We start from the raw sequence: 15,357 nt of genomic DNA on the forward strand, positions 1-15,357 counted from the left end.
CTTGGCAGGACCAGGTGTGTCATCTGTTCACCAGGCGACGAATATGTCAAACTCCTCTGGACATTTTGTTGAGGGAGAAGTGGAAGGTTTGTCTCCCTTGGGAAAGAACCTCGTGGGCTGACTGAGCTGTCTAACTGCTTCTGGAAACAGTGCTTTCAAAAATAAATTCCCATAGGTGAGCACTGTCAGGTGTGAGAAATAAAGTGTTTTTGCAGTGGAAAATTCCACTAACCTTGCATATTCAAAAGTGATTGTGAAGGGATAACAGTGGCATACCAGTTGGGAGTATGTTAAGCAGATAAGGAGAAGGTCCCACTGTCCCAAAATAAGGAGGACAGCTAAGAAAAAACAGGACAAGCAGTGCAAAATCAGTAAAAACAAAAAATCACAGGCCCTCTAGTCATGAGAGAAGAAGAAAAAAATAAAAAAGGAAAAGAAGAAATTAAAGGTTGGTCAAATGAAATTGTACGTATATGGTGTAGTAATAAGCATTGAGTAGTTTGTGAACGTGTAGTACTCAGCCGATGAGGAAACGGGAGGAATCAAGTGTGTTAGGTGGACTCCTAACAGGGGATGGGGAGCTGAGCAATTTTGTCTTGACCAAAAGGCAGGGATTTCACTAAGATCAGCTTGCTGGCTGTGGGGTGTGAGCTGCCATACCGAAGACATCAATGCAGTTCACCTTCAGCCATCTTATTTTAATTGCCTGTATGGTCATAGGTTGCAACAGGGAATGCTGGAAGGCAGATGTCTTTCCTGTAGGAAAGGAGCTTTCACGCTCAGAATGCAGCTTTCCTCTTCAAATTCCCTTTCTTTCCCCAAAGGTCATCTGTTAGCGTACCTAAACACACTGTACAGAAGTGGGCTTTAAAAAAAAATACAAATTCTTCACGAGAGTGTGTTCCAGGAGTGATATTTAATTGACTGGCCAACAAAATAAAGTGTGGTTGTTCATACATCTGTCTGTCAGACACTACATAATTATGCAACATGCAGAGGGTTCACAGAAACAAAAATGTTTTTCTTCTAGAAAAGAGTGATTTTGCCTATTTCAAATACTGGATGGAGACAGTTATATTCTTGTTATTGCACCGTTACCTCTGCTGTATATTTCACTCCCACTGACTTGGATGGGAATGACGCCTCTTAGAGAAGAATCCTTCTGTGCACAACCAGCAGGAATCAGGGAAGGGACCCGAGGGTAAATTGTCCACATAATTTAGAAACCACATCAGGTGCACAGCTACACAGTGTTTCAGGATGAAGTGCACTGGGACTGGTACCTGGTTACACAGGAGAAACCCCAGCCCCAGAGAAGTGTCCCTGGAGCTGCAGAACAGGTTCACGCACACAATACTGACCCTTGAGGAGCTGGCAAAGGGAAATCTGCTGCAGAGCCATTTGGACAAAAGTGCCTACCTCTGCACAGTATTCATGACAACTGGCCTCCTGATATGGTGTGTGTAATCCAAGTTGGTCCTGGGTTTCAAAAACCCAGATCAAACCAATGTTGTTAAGCCATTTCTGTCTGTGATGAGTAGCTACCAGGGGACAAATGCTTCCCTAGGGGGCTTATGTCTGAACTTGAGCAAGCACGAGTTTTCAGAGCAGACCCCGTGGACTGGGACCACTGTTGGGCTGATGTAGGAAATGTGGCTTGTAAATCCTGCTGGGGCTCACCATGGGATTTGATATTCAGTACCAGGAAATAAAGAGGACTTTGGTCACCTACAAAGGTAAGCAGCAGGCGAACTAGTTTTCAAGAGTCTTAGAGTCGTAGATTTCAAATGAGGATGCATTACTTTGTAAACCACAAATACCTCAGGTCTTTTCTGTTATTGCATTCAGGTTATTCCTCTGTGTTGGCTCTAGGATGATCTAGGCTGCACACAGTGCAAAATATCAAGTGGGTTTTTCTTCAGCTACAAATAGGTGCTTAGGATCTCTCTGACTTCAAGCATAAACCCAAACACGTGTGTTGTGGATCTCAGACCCTCATTTTGCACTTGCATTGCAGAAGATGGGCCGCCCTTATTTTAGATTGTATTCAAAATCCTGGACAGGGATTGATGTGATTGTACTTTTATTTAGATTTTTGTCTGCTCTGTCACAGGGACACAATGAAGAGCATCTGTGCAGTCACTATGGCTGTGGTATCTCGTCTAAGTGCCATGCTGGAGATTAGGCATTGTACAAGGGAAGAAATACAGAGGAAACATAAATTAAGTCAGTGCTGAGGAACAGTTGTGGTCGGGAGAGAACAGCAAAGCCAGGTAGAGTCCTCTTTGGGTAACGCACTCAGAAGTGCCTGAACCGTCCTGATGGCCCCATGCACTGAGGCCAAGGGAGAAACTCAGTAACTTCAGCCTGCTTCTGTGGTCCTCAGTGCAATTGCTATTGCTGATCTCAATGAGAAAAAGACAGGCAGGCACTCCAAAAATCCCACCCTTTCTGCCTTAGCAAGATCACATGGTCATCTCCCATTTCCAGCCCTTTTCTCATTCTGCTCTGGGTTGTTGCTTGCACAAAGGACTCTTTGCTTCTCTCCTCCCCATTGGGGCTGGGTGCTGAGAAGGGGCTGAGCAAAAGAGTGATGTAAGTGGAGGGAAATTTTGGGACTATTCCAAACTGAAAATGAAATAAGAAGAAAAGTGGATCAAAAGCACTGGATAAAGTTATGTATCTGCTATTAGTGGCTGGATAAAGAGCCCGGCAGTCCCAAATACACAGAGGATTATAAATACCCAGAGAAATACTCTGTCTATCACCATTGCTACGTATTTCCAATCATCTTCCACCTGCAATAGAAAAAAAAAAAAGGAAAAAAGGTAAACTACATGTAATATAACACACAATTTTGAGTTGACATTATTTGGTAGAAATGCCCCTTGTCCTTTTGTACATGGGGAAGGACATACTAACAGGCAAGAACATTGTGGTGTTTACAGTTGTGGCAGTGTCTTTAGAGGCGTTGATTTGCTATCTGTATTTATCAGTTTTGGCTGAGAACATCAAACACCATCCTAGCCTACTGATTATTTCTAAGTCTTCAGGTCTGTTGGCAAGCTGTGGCTGTGAGTGATGATGACAAATAGGACCCGGTCACTTGGTGGGTGCAGAGTGAGGTGACTTCACAGCAGGCTGAATCACCACGGGTGCACATTGCTGGATCCTGCGAAAGGATCCTTTGTGGCCTGATGGCCCCCACAAGAGACAATTTACTGTTCTGGCCTGATTTGCCCCACTCTCACTCCAGTTAGGCTCAGCTAAATTGTCAAACTGTACAACTGGACATGTGGACTTCAGCAAAGCAAGCGCCCTGACTGAGCACAGCAGAGTGTCATCTGCTACGCAAGCCAGAGTGAATTTTGTATTACTCTGAGAGACATACCCTAGAGACACACTTGGTGAAGTCGCTGCCCTTTGAAATGTACCTGTGTGTGAGGACCTCTTCATCAGAAGAACCTTCACTCATACAAAACTAGAGAGTGGTTAAGAGTTCTCTGTTGAGAGGTCTTCCATTCGTTTTCCAAATTTCTTGGTGTTTTCCTCCAAAAGGCTGCTGCTTTGCTTTTTGTGAAAGAAAACACAGCGGAAACTCTTGGTGCTGTAAAGGTTGTCACAATTTGAAAAGGGTTTTTATTTATACAGGACACGTGCACAATAGCACTCATATGGCTTTGTGTTTCTGGATGAAGCAGAAGCAGCCTGCAGAATCACTTCCTTGGTGCTTACCTGACAACAACCATCCCCCACCCCCCTTTTTTTAACAAAAAGAGGATTTTTCCCATATGAATAATCCTGCTTCTGATCCTTAGTATGCTTTGAAAGGTAAGCTACAGAGCTGCTGACGCACACACCAGACTAAGAATACAATTGCATGTGGCAGAAGAGGTTTGCAAAATGCAAATCAGCATAACTGGCAATGGAAGAATTATCGTGAACTGTACAATCGAAGTGGCATGTTATTTGGACTCCTTCACACAAAGTCTCCTATTATTTGGAATGCATCAAAGAAAACAGCTGAATACAGTGCGTGGATATATTTTATGCTGCCGTGGCAGTGAAAACAGGTCTGAAATGTTGGAGTCTCACAAAATATTTGGGGCATAGGTACTAAGGAAAGCTCAGTTCGGTCACTGTCTTCCTCTGTGCTGACAGACTCCCGTCTTTTGCTTTGGGCTAATCCCATGAATTCAGTCACCAGGCCTTAACTGTAGCACATTATTCAAAGTTATGTACTTTGTTCTCAGATGAAACCTCTTCTGGACATTTTTCAAGGGGGAAAAAATGATTTTTTGGGGCTGTATTGAAGTTGCATGAATTTGTGCTGATTTGAAACAAGTACTTTGATAGAAAGAATACATCTCAATAATTTTCTCACAAAATGTCAGTGTTGTTCTGTAGGACAGAAATAACAGCAGTATTTCATTTTGAAATGGATTATTCCTTCACATTGCATCTAAAAGCTTCAAAACCACATGTAAAAATTCAGTGACAGATCAAAGGTAAATGTTTCATTAGGTTCAAAACTCTTCTAAGAAACATCTTGAAGCGTCAGGGAATTTTTATTCCTTGTGAGGCCTTGGTGTGTGTGTCTATCTTGGAGCTGCTTTTAGTTGTGTGTTTACACCTGAGGAATAGGCCCTGGATTCTTAAGATCCCTATGTGTATCATTTTCTATGACAGTAATCCCAAACAGGATGAAAGATTTATAAGCTCACACAAGCTAATGCATTAGTTCAAAAGCCAAATCTATTTTTTTTTTTTAAATCCCCTCTCCATCTCTCTCTCTCTCTTTTTTTTTTTTTTTTTTGGGTCTGGCCTTATTCATCTGATGCCTGTTTTTATTCAGCTGTGTTCCCCCCAAACCCAACTTTTATTTCAAAATATGATTGGCATGCCATGGCTGGAAACACCATATTACTGAAGCCACAATTAGTCAAATCACAGAAAGAAAGAAAGAAAGAAAGAAAGAAAGAAAGAAAGAAAGAAAGAAAGAAAGAAAGAAAGAAAGAAAGAAAGAAAGAAAGAAAGCGAGGGAGGGAGGGAGGGAGGGAGGGAGGGAGGGAGGAAGGGAGGAAGGGAGGAAGGAAGGAAGGAAGGAAGGAAGGAAGGAAGCAAGCAAGCAAGCAAGGAAGGAAGGAAGGAAGAACACCAGACTGAAACTAAGTTTTGGCAACAGCATTCTGAAAGCAATATCTCTACCAAATTTACCACTAGCTGTGAACAGGTATTTTCCAGAAAAACAAAACAAAACAAAAGTCTGTGCAGCTAGACAAGCCTTGCTCTTCAAAAATCAGTTCCCAAATGTATTTGTTCCCTTGCTAACACGGAAAAGCACCCTGCCTGTCCAACAGCACCCTTGGTGTTGAGGTGTCACTGCTTACCAGGGCTGCGCAGTTCACGAGCAACAGAAGTAGAGTCGCTTCTGAGGAATTACAGAAGTAGGGCTAGAAGACACTTTGAGAAAACTCATCTGATCTGTCTCCTGCCCCACGACAGGATCAACTCTGCCTGAACCATTGGGGATCAAAACTCATTCCTCATGACCCCTTCAGCAGTGGCTCTTCTTACCCAGAAAATTGTCCTCACGTCTAAACTAAAACTATCTTGCTGCTTGAATTATCCACCAGGGACAGAGGAGGAACAGTTGAAATCATTTTTTTTTGTTCCATCCCCAGTGGGTTATTTGGCTCCTCCCCTTTCTGTAGAAAACTTTGCCCAAGTCATGGGTCCCAAAATTTTCTTCTCTAGACATAACAACTTTGGGACCCTTGAGCTGCCCTCCTACATCACAATTTTCTGCCCTTGCTTGCTGTTTTCTTGTGGGATGCTGCAAGTGTGGCCTCGTGCCCGGCTCGGTGACTACCTCCCTTACCTCTTTGGTTTCATTTTGAGACCTCATGTTCTCTGCGATGAACTGAACGCTGCTAATGATGTCCTTCACTTCTGGAGAGTACTCTGTGTGCTCTGCCATCCACTTCAATGACTGATGGCTCAGTCGTCTTCTTTTGGTGGTAGTGAGTTCAGTCGCTTTATCACAGTGACAGCACTGCTGCTCCTTGCGTAGTTTGGTATCTTTGTGTTTGCTGTGCTTTGATTTGCCCGAGGTATTGGCTGATCCTTTCTTGGTCTTTCTGGAGATGCTTTTTTTCTGCTGTTCCAGAGGCCGCTGCATCAACAAAACTTTGGGGAGCAGGCTAAGAAAGACGGTTTTTACCCATTTGGGCATTGTGTGTGTGGTCGGAGTTCTGTAATGTATATTCAAGACAAACACAGTGATGACAATTGACAGAGTCACAAATATCATAGTGAAGAGCAAATATTCACCTACGAGGGGTATTACTAAAGAGGTGGATGGGATTGTTTCTGTGATCACCAGTAAAAATACAGTCAAAGAAAGCAGCACAGAGATGCAAAGAGTCACCTTCTCACCACAGTCAGATGGCAGGTAAAAAACTAGAACAGTAAGGAAAGAGATGAAGAGACAGGGAATGATCAGATTTATGGTGTAAAACATTGGCAGCCTTCGAATATAAAAAGAATATGTTATGTCCGTGTAGATCTCTTCACAGCAGTTGTATTTGATGTCATGTTTGTAGCCAGAAGCATCAACTATTTCCCACTCACTATTTTCCCAGAAGTCATTCATATCTACTTTGGAGCCAATGATCAGAAGATCAATTTTGGCTTTGTCATAGGTCCACGAGCCAAATTTCAATGAACAGTTCTGATGATCAAATGGGAAAAAGGTAATATCCATAGGACAGGAGCTTTTAAAAATAGCTGGTGGGGTCCAGGTGATCATTCCATCATAACGAAGGAGGGCCTTGGTCTTGCCTTCAACTTGAAAATCCCCCACAGCACTAGAAAGACAAATGAGGAAAAGAAAAGAAAATAACCATGAAAGAAAAATAATGTCTTTCACGGATGCTGCAAGATACTACTTTTCAGTGAAAGGGTAAAATGGAAAATTGTTCATCATACTTATTGTACAAGACAATGTCTGGTTTCCAAATTTTATCTGCCGGTACCCGAACAAATTCAATTCCATCGTATTCTTTGGGATCCCATCGCAATTTGTAGTCATTCCAAATCTAAAAGAAGAAAGGAAAAGGATTTTAAAACCTTCTGTTATCAGAAAGTATCTGCCACACAGATCTTCCTCATAAATGACAGGGCATGATAAGGACTGAAAGAGAAGCATGTGTAGAAGAGGACAAAGATCTGAAAAGACAGCAAGGCCATGAACTGGAGAAACACTGGACGTAGCTGAGTGTTGTCCGCTATCTCCTTCTCTGTGAGGAGTTGGGAAATCAATAGCTACCAGCTGCTGACAAGCTGAGATCTCTCCTCTGTCTTGCCACATCCACATGTAGCAAAGTTGTTACCTCCCCAGAGCGAACAGGAAACTCAGGCCTTGCCGATGCTCTTACTGGAGTGGACCCTGGAGGCTAAAGGAGACTAGCATCAAAGGGGACCAGCATCTGGGTGAGAAGGGATGTGCATGTGCACACTGACAGGTAGTTGTGGGCAGTAGTTACTGGCTCTAGAGGGGCAGTGAATTACCATAGGGATGCCCAACAGCTCGCCTTCATTGCTGTCTGGCTCCATATCACTGGGCCATGCTCCATGTTCTTGCAGCCTGCACTTGATTGTCTTGATTGTAATTACAGGAGCTTTTCCAGAAAGCTTCGTGTGGACCACAACCAGGGGTTGACGGAAGCTGCTTTTGGTGGAAGATGGCCTGTTTCTCTCAGCAATTTAGTTTCTTTAAGGATCTTTGTTTATATATGAGTAATAAAACCAATGGGGGAAATGGAGGCATGTAACTATTGCTAAAAAAATGTTTGGTTGGAGTCTTGAGTAAGGAGATGACCTAGGATGGCAGAGATTCATGTTTAATAACTCCTTAAAGTTATTAAATCCAGCTGAAATCCAGCTAAATTTCCCAGATGAACCAATAATAATGAAGTTGGAGGAACACAGCAGACATGAAAGCTGGGAGATGCAACTTCTTGGGAATACGAATAAAGAAATAACTTTTTCAAATGTGACATTAATTAATGTAACTTCTCCTTATTTTTGCCTATAAATACTTATTACAAAACAAGTGCTCATTCTGTAGATCTAACTGACAAGATAACACACATTTCATCACATTAATGCAAAGTGCATAAGAAATAAAACGCAATCACTTACGTGTCTAAGCCACAAATTGGTTTCCATAATCTGATTGACTTCATCCTAGAAAGAAATACAGGCATGCACATCTTCACTCATTAATCGTTTACAGTATGCCGAGATGGCCACAACTAATTCCGATAAAAATGGAAACAAGAATTCCACATTAACTGATACCAGCTTTTTTCTGTCTGTGGCCTGTGGCTCTCGGGAGGATCTTAGGCTACTTCTAGGGGATTTGTGGAAGATAACTAGGCAGAGCTAGGCTGTTTTCAGGGGGATTACATATTGTATACAGACATCTGCAGCTCGATTGAAAATTTTTTAAGGCTTTACTGAAAAATTTTGCCACATGTATTTGTGGCAAACAAAGAGTGTGCCAGGGGCCTGAATACATGGAAGACAAAAACCTTTAAATTAATCCTGTCGGTGTCAGGGGAGAAAGGGTCTATGTGTTTTGTTGGATTCAGTTTTCAAAATGCTGTGTTTACATGACACAGTACTGGTCAAAATTCAAGGAAAATGACATTTATAGTGCAGTTTGCATGGAAATGAGCAGATGAACCAAACCTGCACTAAATTAAGCCATTTTTGCACTGAAAACTTGTGCTTACAGTCACCTACTGCTATCGCCAATCAGCAATGAATCATGAAAGAGCTGCAAGAGGCACAAAAAAAGAAAAAAAAAAAGAAAAAAAAAAGGATCCAGTTCAAAGAAGTCCTCAGCCTAAAGGTAGTTTGAAAAACTCAGATTACATAAATATATGAATGCAGGGTGGCATTTGCAATGAAAGTATCTGTGAGTTTTTTGTTCTGTGTGTTTTGAGTAGTTCTTAATATTTAAACATGCAGGATTAAAACTTGTAAGACATTTACAAACCAAAGGGTGAAGAAAATGCTGAGCATTTTCAGCCCTGAATACAGAAGATTAAGGACCAAAAAAAATCATGACACTTGAAAAAAAAATTGGTTTACTTATGATCTTCCATTTATTTATTTTTCTGAAACCTGTCAAGTGACCTGTAACACTGAAACAAAATAATCGCACCAAGGAATTTCCACAGGTGAGAGCTGCCTCCAGTGCAAGGACTTTCAATGCCTTCATTTATACTCTCAGATACCCTGGCTGCTTCTCACTGCTTGTCTGTCACATCATTATGGACTCAAGAACGCCCAGAATTCAAACTCAGCCTCTGTTCTTGGATGATTTACCCCACAGAGGGGAGCATGGGTGAAACAAGGCCAGGACTTGCTTGCTATACGGTGCACCCCAGAACACACAACACTTATACCCAGCTCCATGCTCCAGAACAGTAGGTTGTACATCCCTTATGTTTTTTTGAACCAACCAAACGGAAAAAAAAAAAAAAAGCATGCAAAAAAAAAGATTTTAACTCTCAGGACAGTTCTCACAGGAGAACTGGGCTGCTTGTTACACAGCACGGACACAACCAGGTGTCTCTGGAGTGGGCTGGCTCTGTGCGGAGTGGTCCTGAACATTTGGCACGGCTGCTGTAGATGCCAGGGGGTGCTGCCTCGAGCAGAGGGATTTGACGTGGCAAAGAGAATGAGTCGATCTGTACAGTTTGAACAGCTTATCTGAGGAACTGAAGTGACTTGTCTGACAGAATGGCAAATGTCTCATCATGTACCCATATGCACAGACGATAACATCAGCTAACAGAGCTGGAGGTGCAACTACTGCAATGATGTCTGTTGTTTAGCACTTTGTGTGTTTGGCATCCGTGCCCAAATCTCAGCAGCCTGCTGTAGTCAGACTTACCACGTTTGTAAGCTGGGTAATGGCCACTTCGAAATGCACTGTGACAGGATCAGACACGTTTTCCACTGGCCTGATGAACTGGTTGTAGTGGGTGAAGAGTTTATGAAATAGGCGTTCCTCTGATTCGCAGGCTGCGGTATCTGGGTTCACAATGATAAAGAATAGGTACTTTAGAGGTAAGGATGAGGAAAAGATGTTAAATAACATGCTACTCCATGCTTTTTTTCTGGATCCTGTGCCTGCCACTGTGTATCAAGACACAGAAGCTTCCTTCTGCTCTGAAGGAAGTCCAGCTGTTTAGTTCTGTGAGAAGAAAAAGCAGAAATTTTGTAATACAGAGCTGTTCTTTGGGAACAAGCAGATTAAACCTGCAATCTCAATCAGTACAGGACAGGCTGGATGGCTTAGCAGGAAGGAGGTGTATGAATTCTGTTACATACACCCCAAATCTAATATAGCTATTTTCGTAATGCTCAAGATAAAAGACTTTAATTGTAAATGGAAAGATTAAATCGTGTGGCTTCTTGTGACACCAGCTCAGAAAACTACTTCTCTTCAGTGATTTTGCTGTTTCAACACACTGCTGTAACTTAGCACCTTAAATCCAAAATAGGACACAAGGGCCTGTAACTGCACTGATGTCCTACAGGAAGATGCTTAGACTAAACATACAGCACTGTTTTCATGCTCGGGCCACTCTTTCCCTCGTTTTGGAAAAGGACATTTCTGCCTGTAAGGTAATACAAAGCATGCTCAGATTCAGGGGATTATCACAATTAAAAGCTGAAATGCCCATTATTGATGACTTTCATTTATGAAAGAAAACTCTAGTAAAACTTTCACAATTTGATGTTTTGTTCCATTCTTTTTGCAACTTCTAGAGAAGATATATGAACGTCTGCAGAATTTGGTTGTTTGTATATTGTGTATTGTGTCTTTCAAAAAGGAAATTTCACTTTTCTTTTCAGACCTCATCACTATGCAGTGCAATGTGACGAGAAGTACCCTACTGTGGGAAAATGAGTTTTCTAACAGTATCACGACTAAAGCCACCTAGCCTAAAATCATGTTTCCTTTAAAATTTTCCTACTGGCTTCTTAGCAGACACGAGCTTTAAAATAAAGCACCAGAAACAAAGAAGTATTTAGGCCTTTCATTTTTATAATTTGCTAACAGATTCTCGTCCTGTTGATGTTGCTTTAAGACAATGCCTTGTGCCCTGCTGGTGCAAACACTGTAATTCATAAAGGTCTTGGTCATCAGCAGAGGCGAGACTTTCAAAAAAGGTGTGGTGACTTAAATGCAGAAATCCTGCTGAAATTCAGTGAGACCTGTGCATAGAAATCACCCCAGTACACTCAGCAACAGATCACAAACAACAGTGAATGAAATAAATTGAGTTCTTGCTTTTGAGTGTGTGCGTACAGAATATGCAAACATTTAACTTAGCTTATTTAAGCAATGGCAAAATTTAAGCATCAAGCAAAAATACGAGAACTCATTTTTATTCTTTGCTAGAAACAGTTTCTCCATTAGTTATCAGACTAAAATGAAGAGTTTTACACATGAAAACTAAGATTGCTTTAGTTCTGTTAAAATACTGTTAAAATGTTACAGGTTTCAAGACAGGAATAGCTGGCAGAAGCTTTAAATTGAATTAATTCTAGGGAAAGAGAAACAGAGACAGAGGCTAGAAAATATTTTAGAGACTAGTATCAAAGACAGCCTACCTTTAATCAAGGATGTGAGCACGAATGCCCACACACCAAAAGCAGGGTAACACCAAAGCAGCCACCTCTCGGGATGCATTGCTGGAAGCAGAGCAGACCTTCCTTTTGAGAAAAGAAGTCTGGGGAAACCCAGAAACAGAGGGCAAGAAGACACAGGAGCCCCTTGGGCAGTAAGCACCTGGTGCAAAGATGGATTTCAGTTTTGCATTTACAGCAGACTCTGCAGTCTGGTAAGCAGAGCAAAGCCTTGCAGAGTTGCTTCCACTATCAGCAGGCGAGGAGAGCTTTTGCCATGCAGAGAAGGGAGTCGGAGCATCCTATCAGGTGACTTTCACATCTCCAGTCACCCGCACCCTTGCCTCTGGGGGAATGTGTAAGAGTGCAGGAGAGGGAGGGAAGGGAAGACACAGGGCAGCCGTGTCTGTGGAGTGTGTGTGGGGGATCCATCTGTCTCTCCATGTGCTGGTTAAAAAACCCTCATCCAAAAGCAGCTGCTTGGACTGCTGTTTGGTGCTCACCTGATTGAGTGCGCTGGAATACACAGAGATGAGACAATTTCACTTTATTGGTTGAGGACCGATTCTGCAGAAGGAGAAGTGGATGCACACCTCTATCAGAAAACATCTGAGCCTTGAAATCGGAAGAGCATCATGTGAGAGAATGACTTGAAAGTATTCTGGGTGAATAAATCTAAGAAAAACAGATTTATTATTGCCTTCTAACAGGAACAACTAAGTGTGCCAAGTTCTTTCCTTACAGACAGGCCAGCTCACAACACCTATTTTCCTATGATTTTGGGATGTGTGTGAGTGCAGTGATTTCTCTGCGAGCATCTTGCTAGTGTGGAGGCAAAACAGTCAAATCAAGGAAAAACACCAGGTGCTGCCACAGGTATATCAGACAGGCCAGGGTCACTGGGGCAGAGTTAATAAGTTACTCTTATTAACAGAATTTAAAAATAAAAATAAAAAATTGCAGATCCTGATCCTGTAAAGATCAATGCTTGTTCACTCCTCAGACTCTCAGTATGTGTGTTGTAGCAGCAGAAATGCCTGGCGAGTATCTGTAGGCAAAAAGCCTGAGAAACTGAGTGTCCTGCTTATCTGCGGAGGGGTGATGGGCACCACAGTTTTCCTGGTGCCATCCAGCCTCACAGAAAGCAGCTGGGACAGGGATTCTTCTTTAAGTGAGCTCAATACAGCATGAACACGTCCGAGTGGCTGGATGAATGCTTTGATCAAAGCAGAAAGGCTGCTGATTTCCAGGCAGTTACATTGTTGAAGTGTGGAGGGAAGAGGAAAGGAAAGCCATAAAAGCAAAAAGGATGCCCATCACCCTGCAGAACACAGAGGCAGTGTGGAAGCTCAGGGTGATAAACGTCCTTACTCGTTATTCAAGCTGTTAAAACATGGTTAGAAAAGAAGAGGTCTGCATGGACGAAAGAGACTTAGGAATGAGCTGTCTGAAGAGAGATGATATTTGAAGTGGACAAAGTTGCCCCTGGCAAATTCTGAGAGATGAAAAGGCAGCCTTGGAGGGCTGCTAACATCCCGTACCCCAGAGCTTACTGGAGTCGGTGTGGATCCTGCTGCCGACCGAGGGAACCCTGAGCTGAGCCACTCCTCGGCAGGGAGCCCAGGGAACAAAAAAATCACACCACGGCAGTGTTTTGGTGGCTGTAAGCCATCCTGCCCTCCCAAAACCAGCAGTAAAAAAAAATGTGGTTTTAAGTAAAGGAGAGGTAACAAGGCACAGCTATGAAGCATTTTCAAGCTGAAGGTAGATGTGAATTATTCTTAAAAGTGGTTTAAAGATGCGAGTATGTGTTTCAGCATAAAGATTTTTTCCTGAAAATTTCCATCTTTCCAACACTCTCTGAGAAAATAAAATGTGAAAACCGTGAAAAGTAGTTTGTGTCTGGTTCTCCCAAGTTGCAAAGTTTGTTAGAATGATATCAACAGTGTAGGTCCATAACCTTGCCATTCCCATTATCCAAGGAATCTCATACTTCCTCCTGAATTTATGCTGCCCATCAACACCTGCTAGTGGCTGTGCTGCGTCATGGCACATGCACTCCGGCTGAGTCCAGTGCTTGTAGAAGGCTGATGTACGGTAACATAGTTTCACATTCACTGTGAAAACAAACTGACCCCAAATTCAAATATTTTGGCGTTTCCAAAACTTGCTGTTGTTCCAAGAAACTGGCAAGCCAGGGAATTGGGTGTCAGAAGTAAGCACACCTGCAAACGTGTGTCTGGGTTAAATTGAAGGTCCTTCAGAGGTGAGGGCAATGAGTATGTTGTCCCTCCAGAGACGAGGCCAGCAGCGGCAGACCAGCTGGCAAGGTGAAGCTTGCTGCCACGCTTGAGGAAGAGAGCTGTGCTGGTATGGGGGGACAGGGCTGGGGAAGCAGGCTGCTTAGGAGGCAACACCAATCATCCAGAAAGCAGACGGGAGCACCATGCCTGCCCTGCTGGCTGTACACTGCTGGAGAGGATCCTGCCTTTCGGGAAGGCTGAAGAGGAAGGAGGAATTCAGACCGGGCTGTGACAGGCCGTTGATGAGGCATCCAGATGGAGAGGCCAAAGGGACCTGCTGAGGTATGGCCTCAGGGGCAGAGAAGCCATCTGGGTGCAGAGAGAAAAGTCAGTGAATCATCGCTGCAAGGGAAGGTACCACACTGAATCCAACAGGAACTGGCCAAGGAGGCTGTCAACATGCCAGGCTAAAACAGCAAGCACAAACTGATAGGTTTCACTCGTCCTTTGCCCTCCTTGTGTGGAAGAAGAGGTTGAATTAGTCCCTTTGCATGTGCATTTACTCTCCAAGAACACACTGACTGAGAGCAAAGTCTGTGGCCTCTTTTCTTCAGGTGAGATGGCTCAGGCGAAAGAGGGCATGCAGCTTGAAAGGATGCACAAAACCTGACCACTACATAGGTTTCTAGTACGTGGATGCACTCAGCCCCTGGAGACTGATGTTGTAACAATTGCATGATGTTGGCTGCAAAAAAAACATCAGGACCCACTTGGAGGTTTGCCTCTGTGCCCTGTAATTTTGGCTGAAGGCTCAACCCCTGGTGCTATCGGCAACTTCAGTGACAGACACTGGCTTTTTGAGTCAGTCCAGGGTTTGAATGATGGATTTTTTCCCTCTGGTACCAAGTAATTCACTGCTGGACATCTGAATTCTTTGTAGACTTTGAAAACGCAATGGGCTCATCTGCACTTTGACTGTGACAAACACATTTTTCCAGGGTGTGTCAGCCACGCACTGACCGTCTGCTGAGTTTGGGAATTCACCTCCCAGCCCTGCTGACTGCTTGCCAAATGCCATGATGCAAGTGAGTTTGCACCTAGGGACACGTATTTCCACGTCCAGTGCTGGTCTAGGATGCACTGCTGGGGGATGAGCCACCTCTCAGTGTTTTCTTGTTCTGGGCAACTCATACATTTGCTTGTAATTGCTGCTCTGAAATAGCTGTGATGAAGACAGCACGCATCTCAGCAGCACTGCACCTTATCCCTGCTCTGTTACTTACTGCTTTTACAAGATGATATTTGTTAAGGAAGCAATATTGATCCTGGCAAAAATCAGCTCACAGTTCACTCCCATCCAGGTACTTACACACAGCACTGCACTGGACCCGGGACACAT

At 43.2% G+C, this 15,357-nt stretch overlaps 1 protein-coding gene across 1 annotated transcript; it reads right to left on the minus strand.

Moving 5' to 3' along the window:
- Positions 1–51: 51 nt before the first annotated feature.
- On the minus strand, positions 52–11,993 carry CHRNA6 (cholinergic receptor nicotinic alpha 6 subunit). Its single transcript, XM_080574654.1, has 7 exons — positions 11,879–11,993; positions 11,701–11,781; positions 9,971–10,110; positions 8,206–8,250; positions 6,991–7,100; positions 5,882–6,869; positions 52–2,798 (listed from the first exon to the last, which is right to left on the minus strand). The coding sequence occupies exons 2-7, from the start codon at positions 11,777–11,779 to the stop codon at positions 2,676–2,678; spliced, it is 1,485 nt and encodes a 494-aa protein (XP_080430780.1). The 5' UTR covers positions 11,780–11,781; positions 11,879–11,993; the 3' UTR covers positions 52–2,675.
- Between the last annotated feature and the right edge of the window lie 3,364 nt (positions 11,994–15,357).

This window comes from Anser brachyrhynchus (assembly GCF_964034855.1).
Source record: "Anser brachyrhynchus genome assembly, chromosome: Z".
Lineage (NCBI taxonomy): Eukaryota > Metazoa > Chordata > Aves > Anseriformes > Anatidae > Anser > Anser brachyrhynchus.

Excerpts from the sequence above, each read along its gene's own strand:
- CHRNA6 (XM_080574654.1), bottom strand. The coding sequence starts at position 11,779 with ATGCATCCCGAGAGGTGGCTGCTTTGGTGTTACCCTGCTTTTGGTGTG. Across the intron at positions 7,101-8,205 it reads CCAATTTGTGGCTTAGACAC|ATTTGGAATGACTACAAATT; the intron begins GTAAGTGATTGC and ends TTCTTCTTTTAG. Across the intron at positions 6,870-6,990 it reads GACATTGTCTTGTACAATAA|TGCTGTGGGGGATTTTCAAG; the intron begins GTATGATGAACA and ends TTGTCTTTCTAG.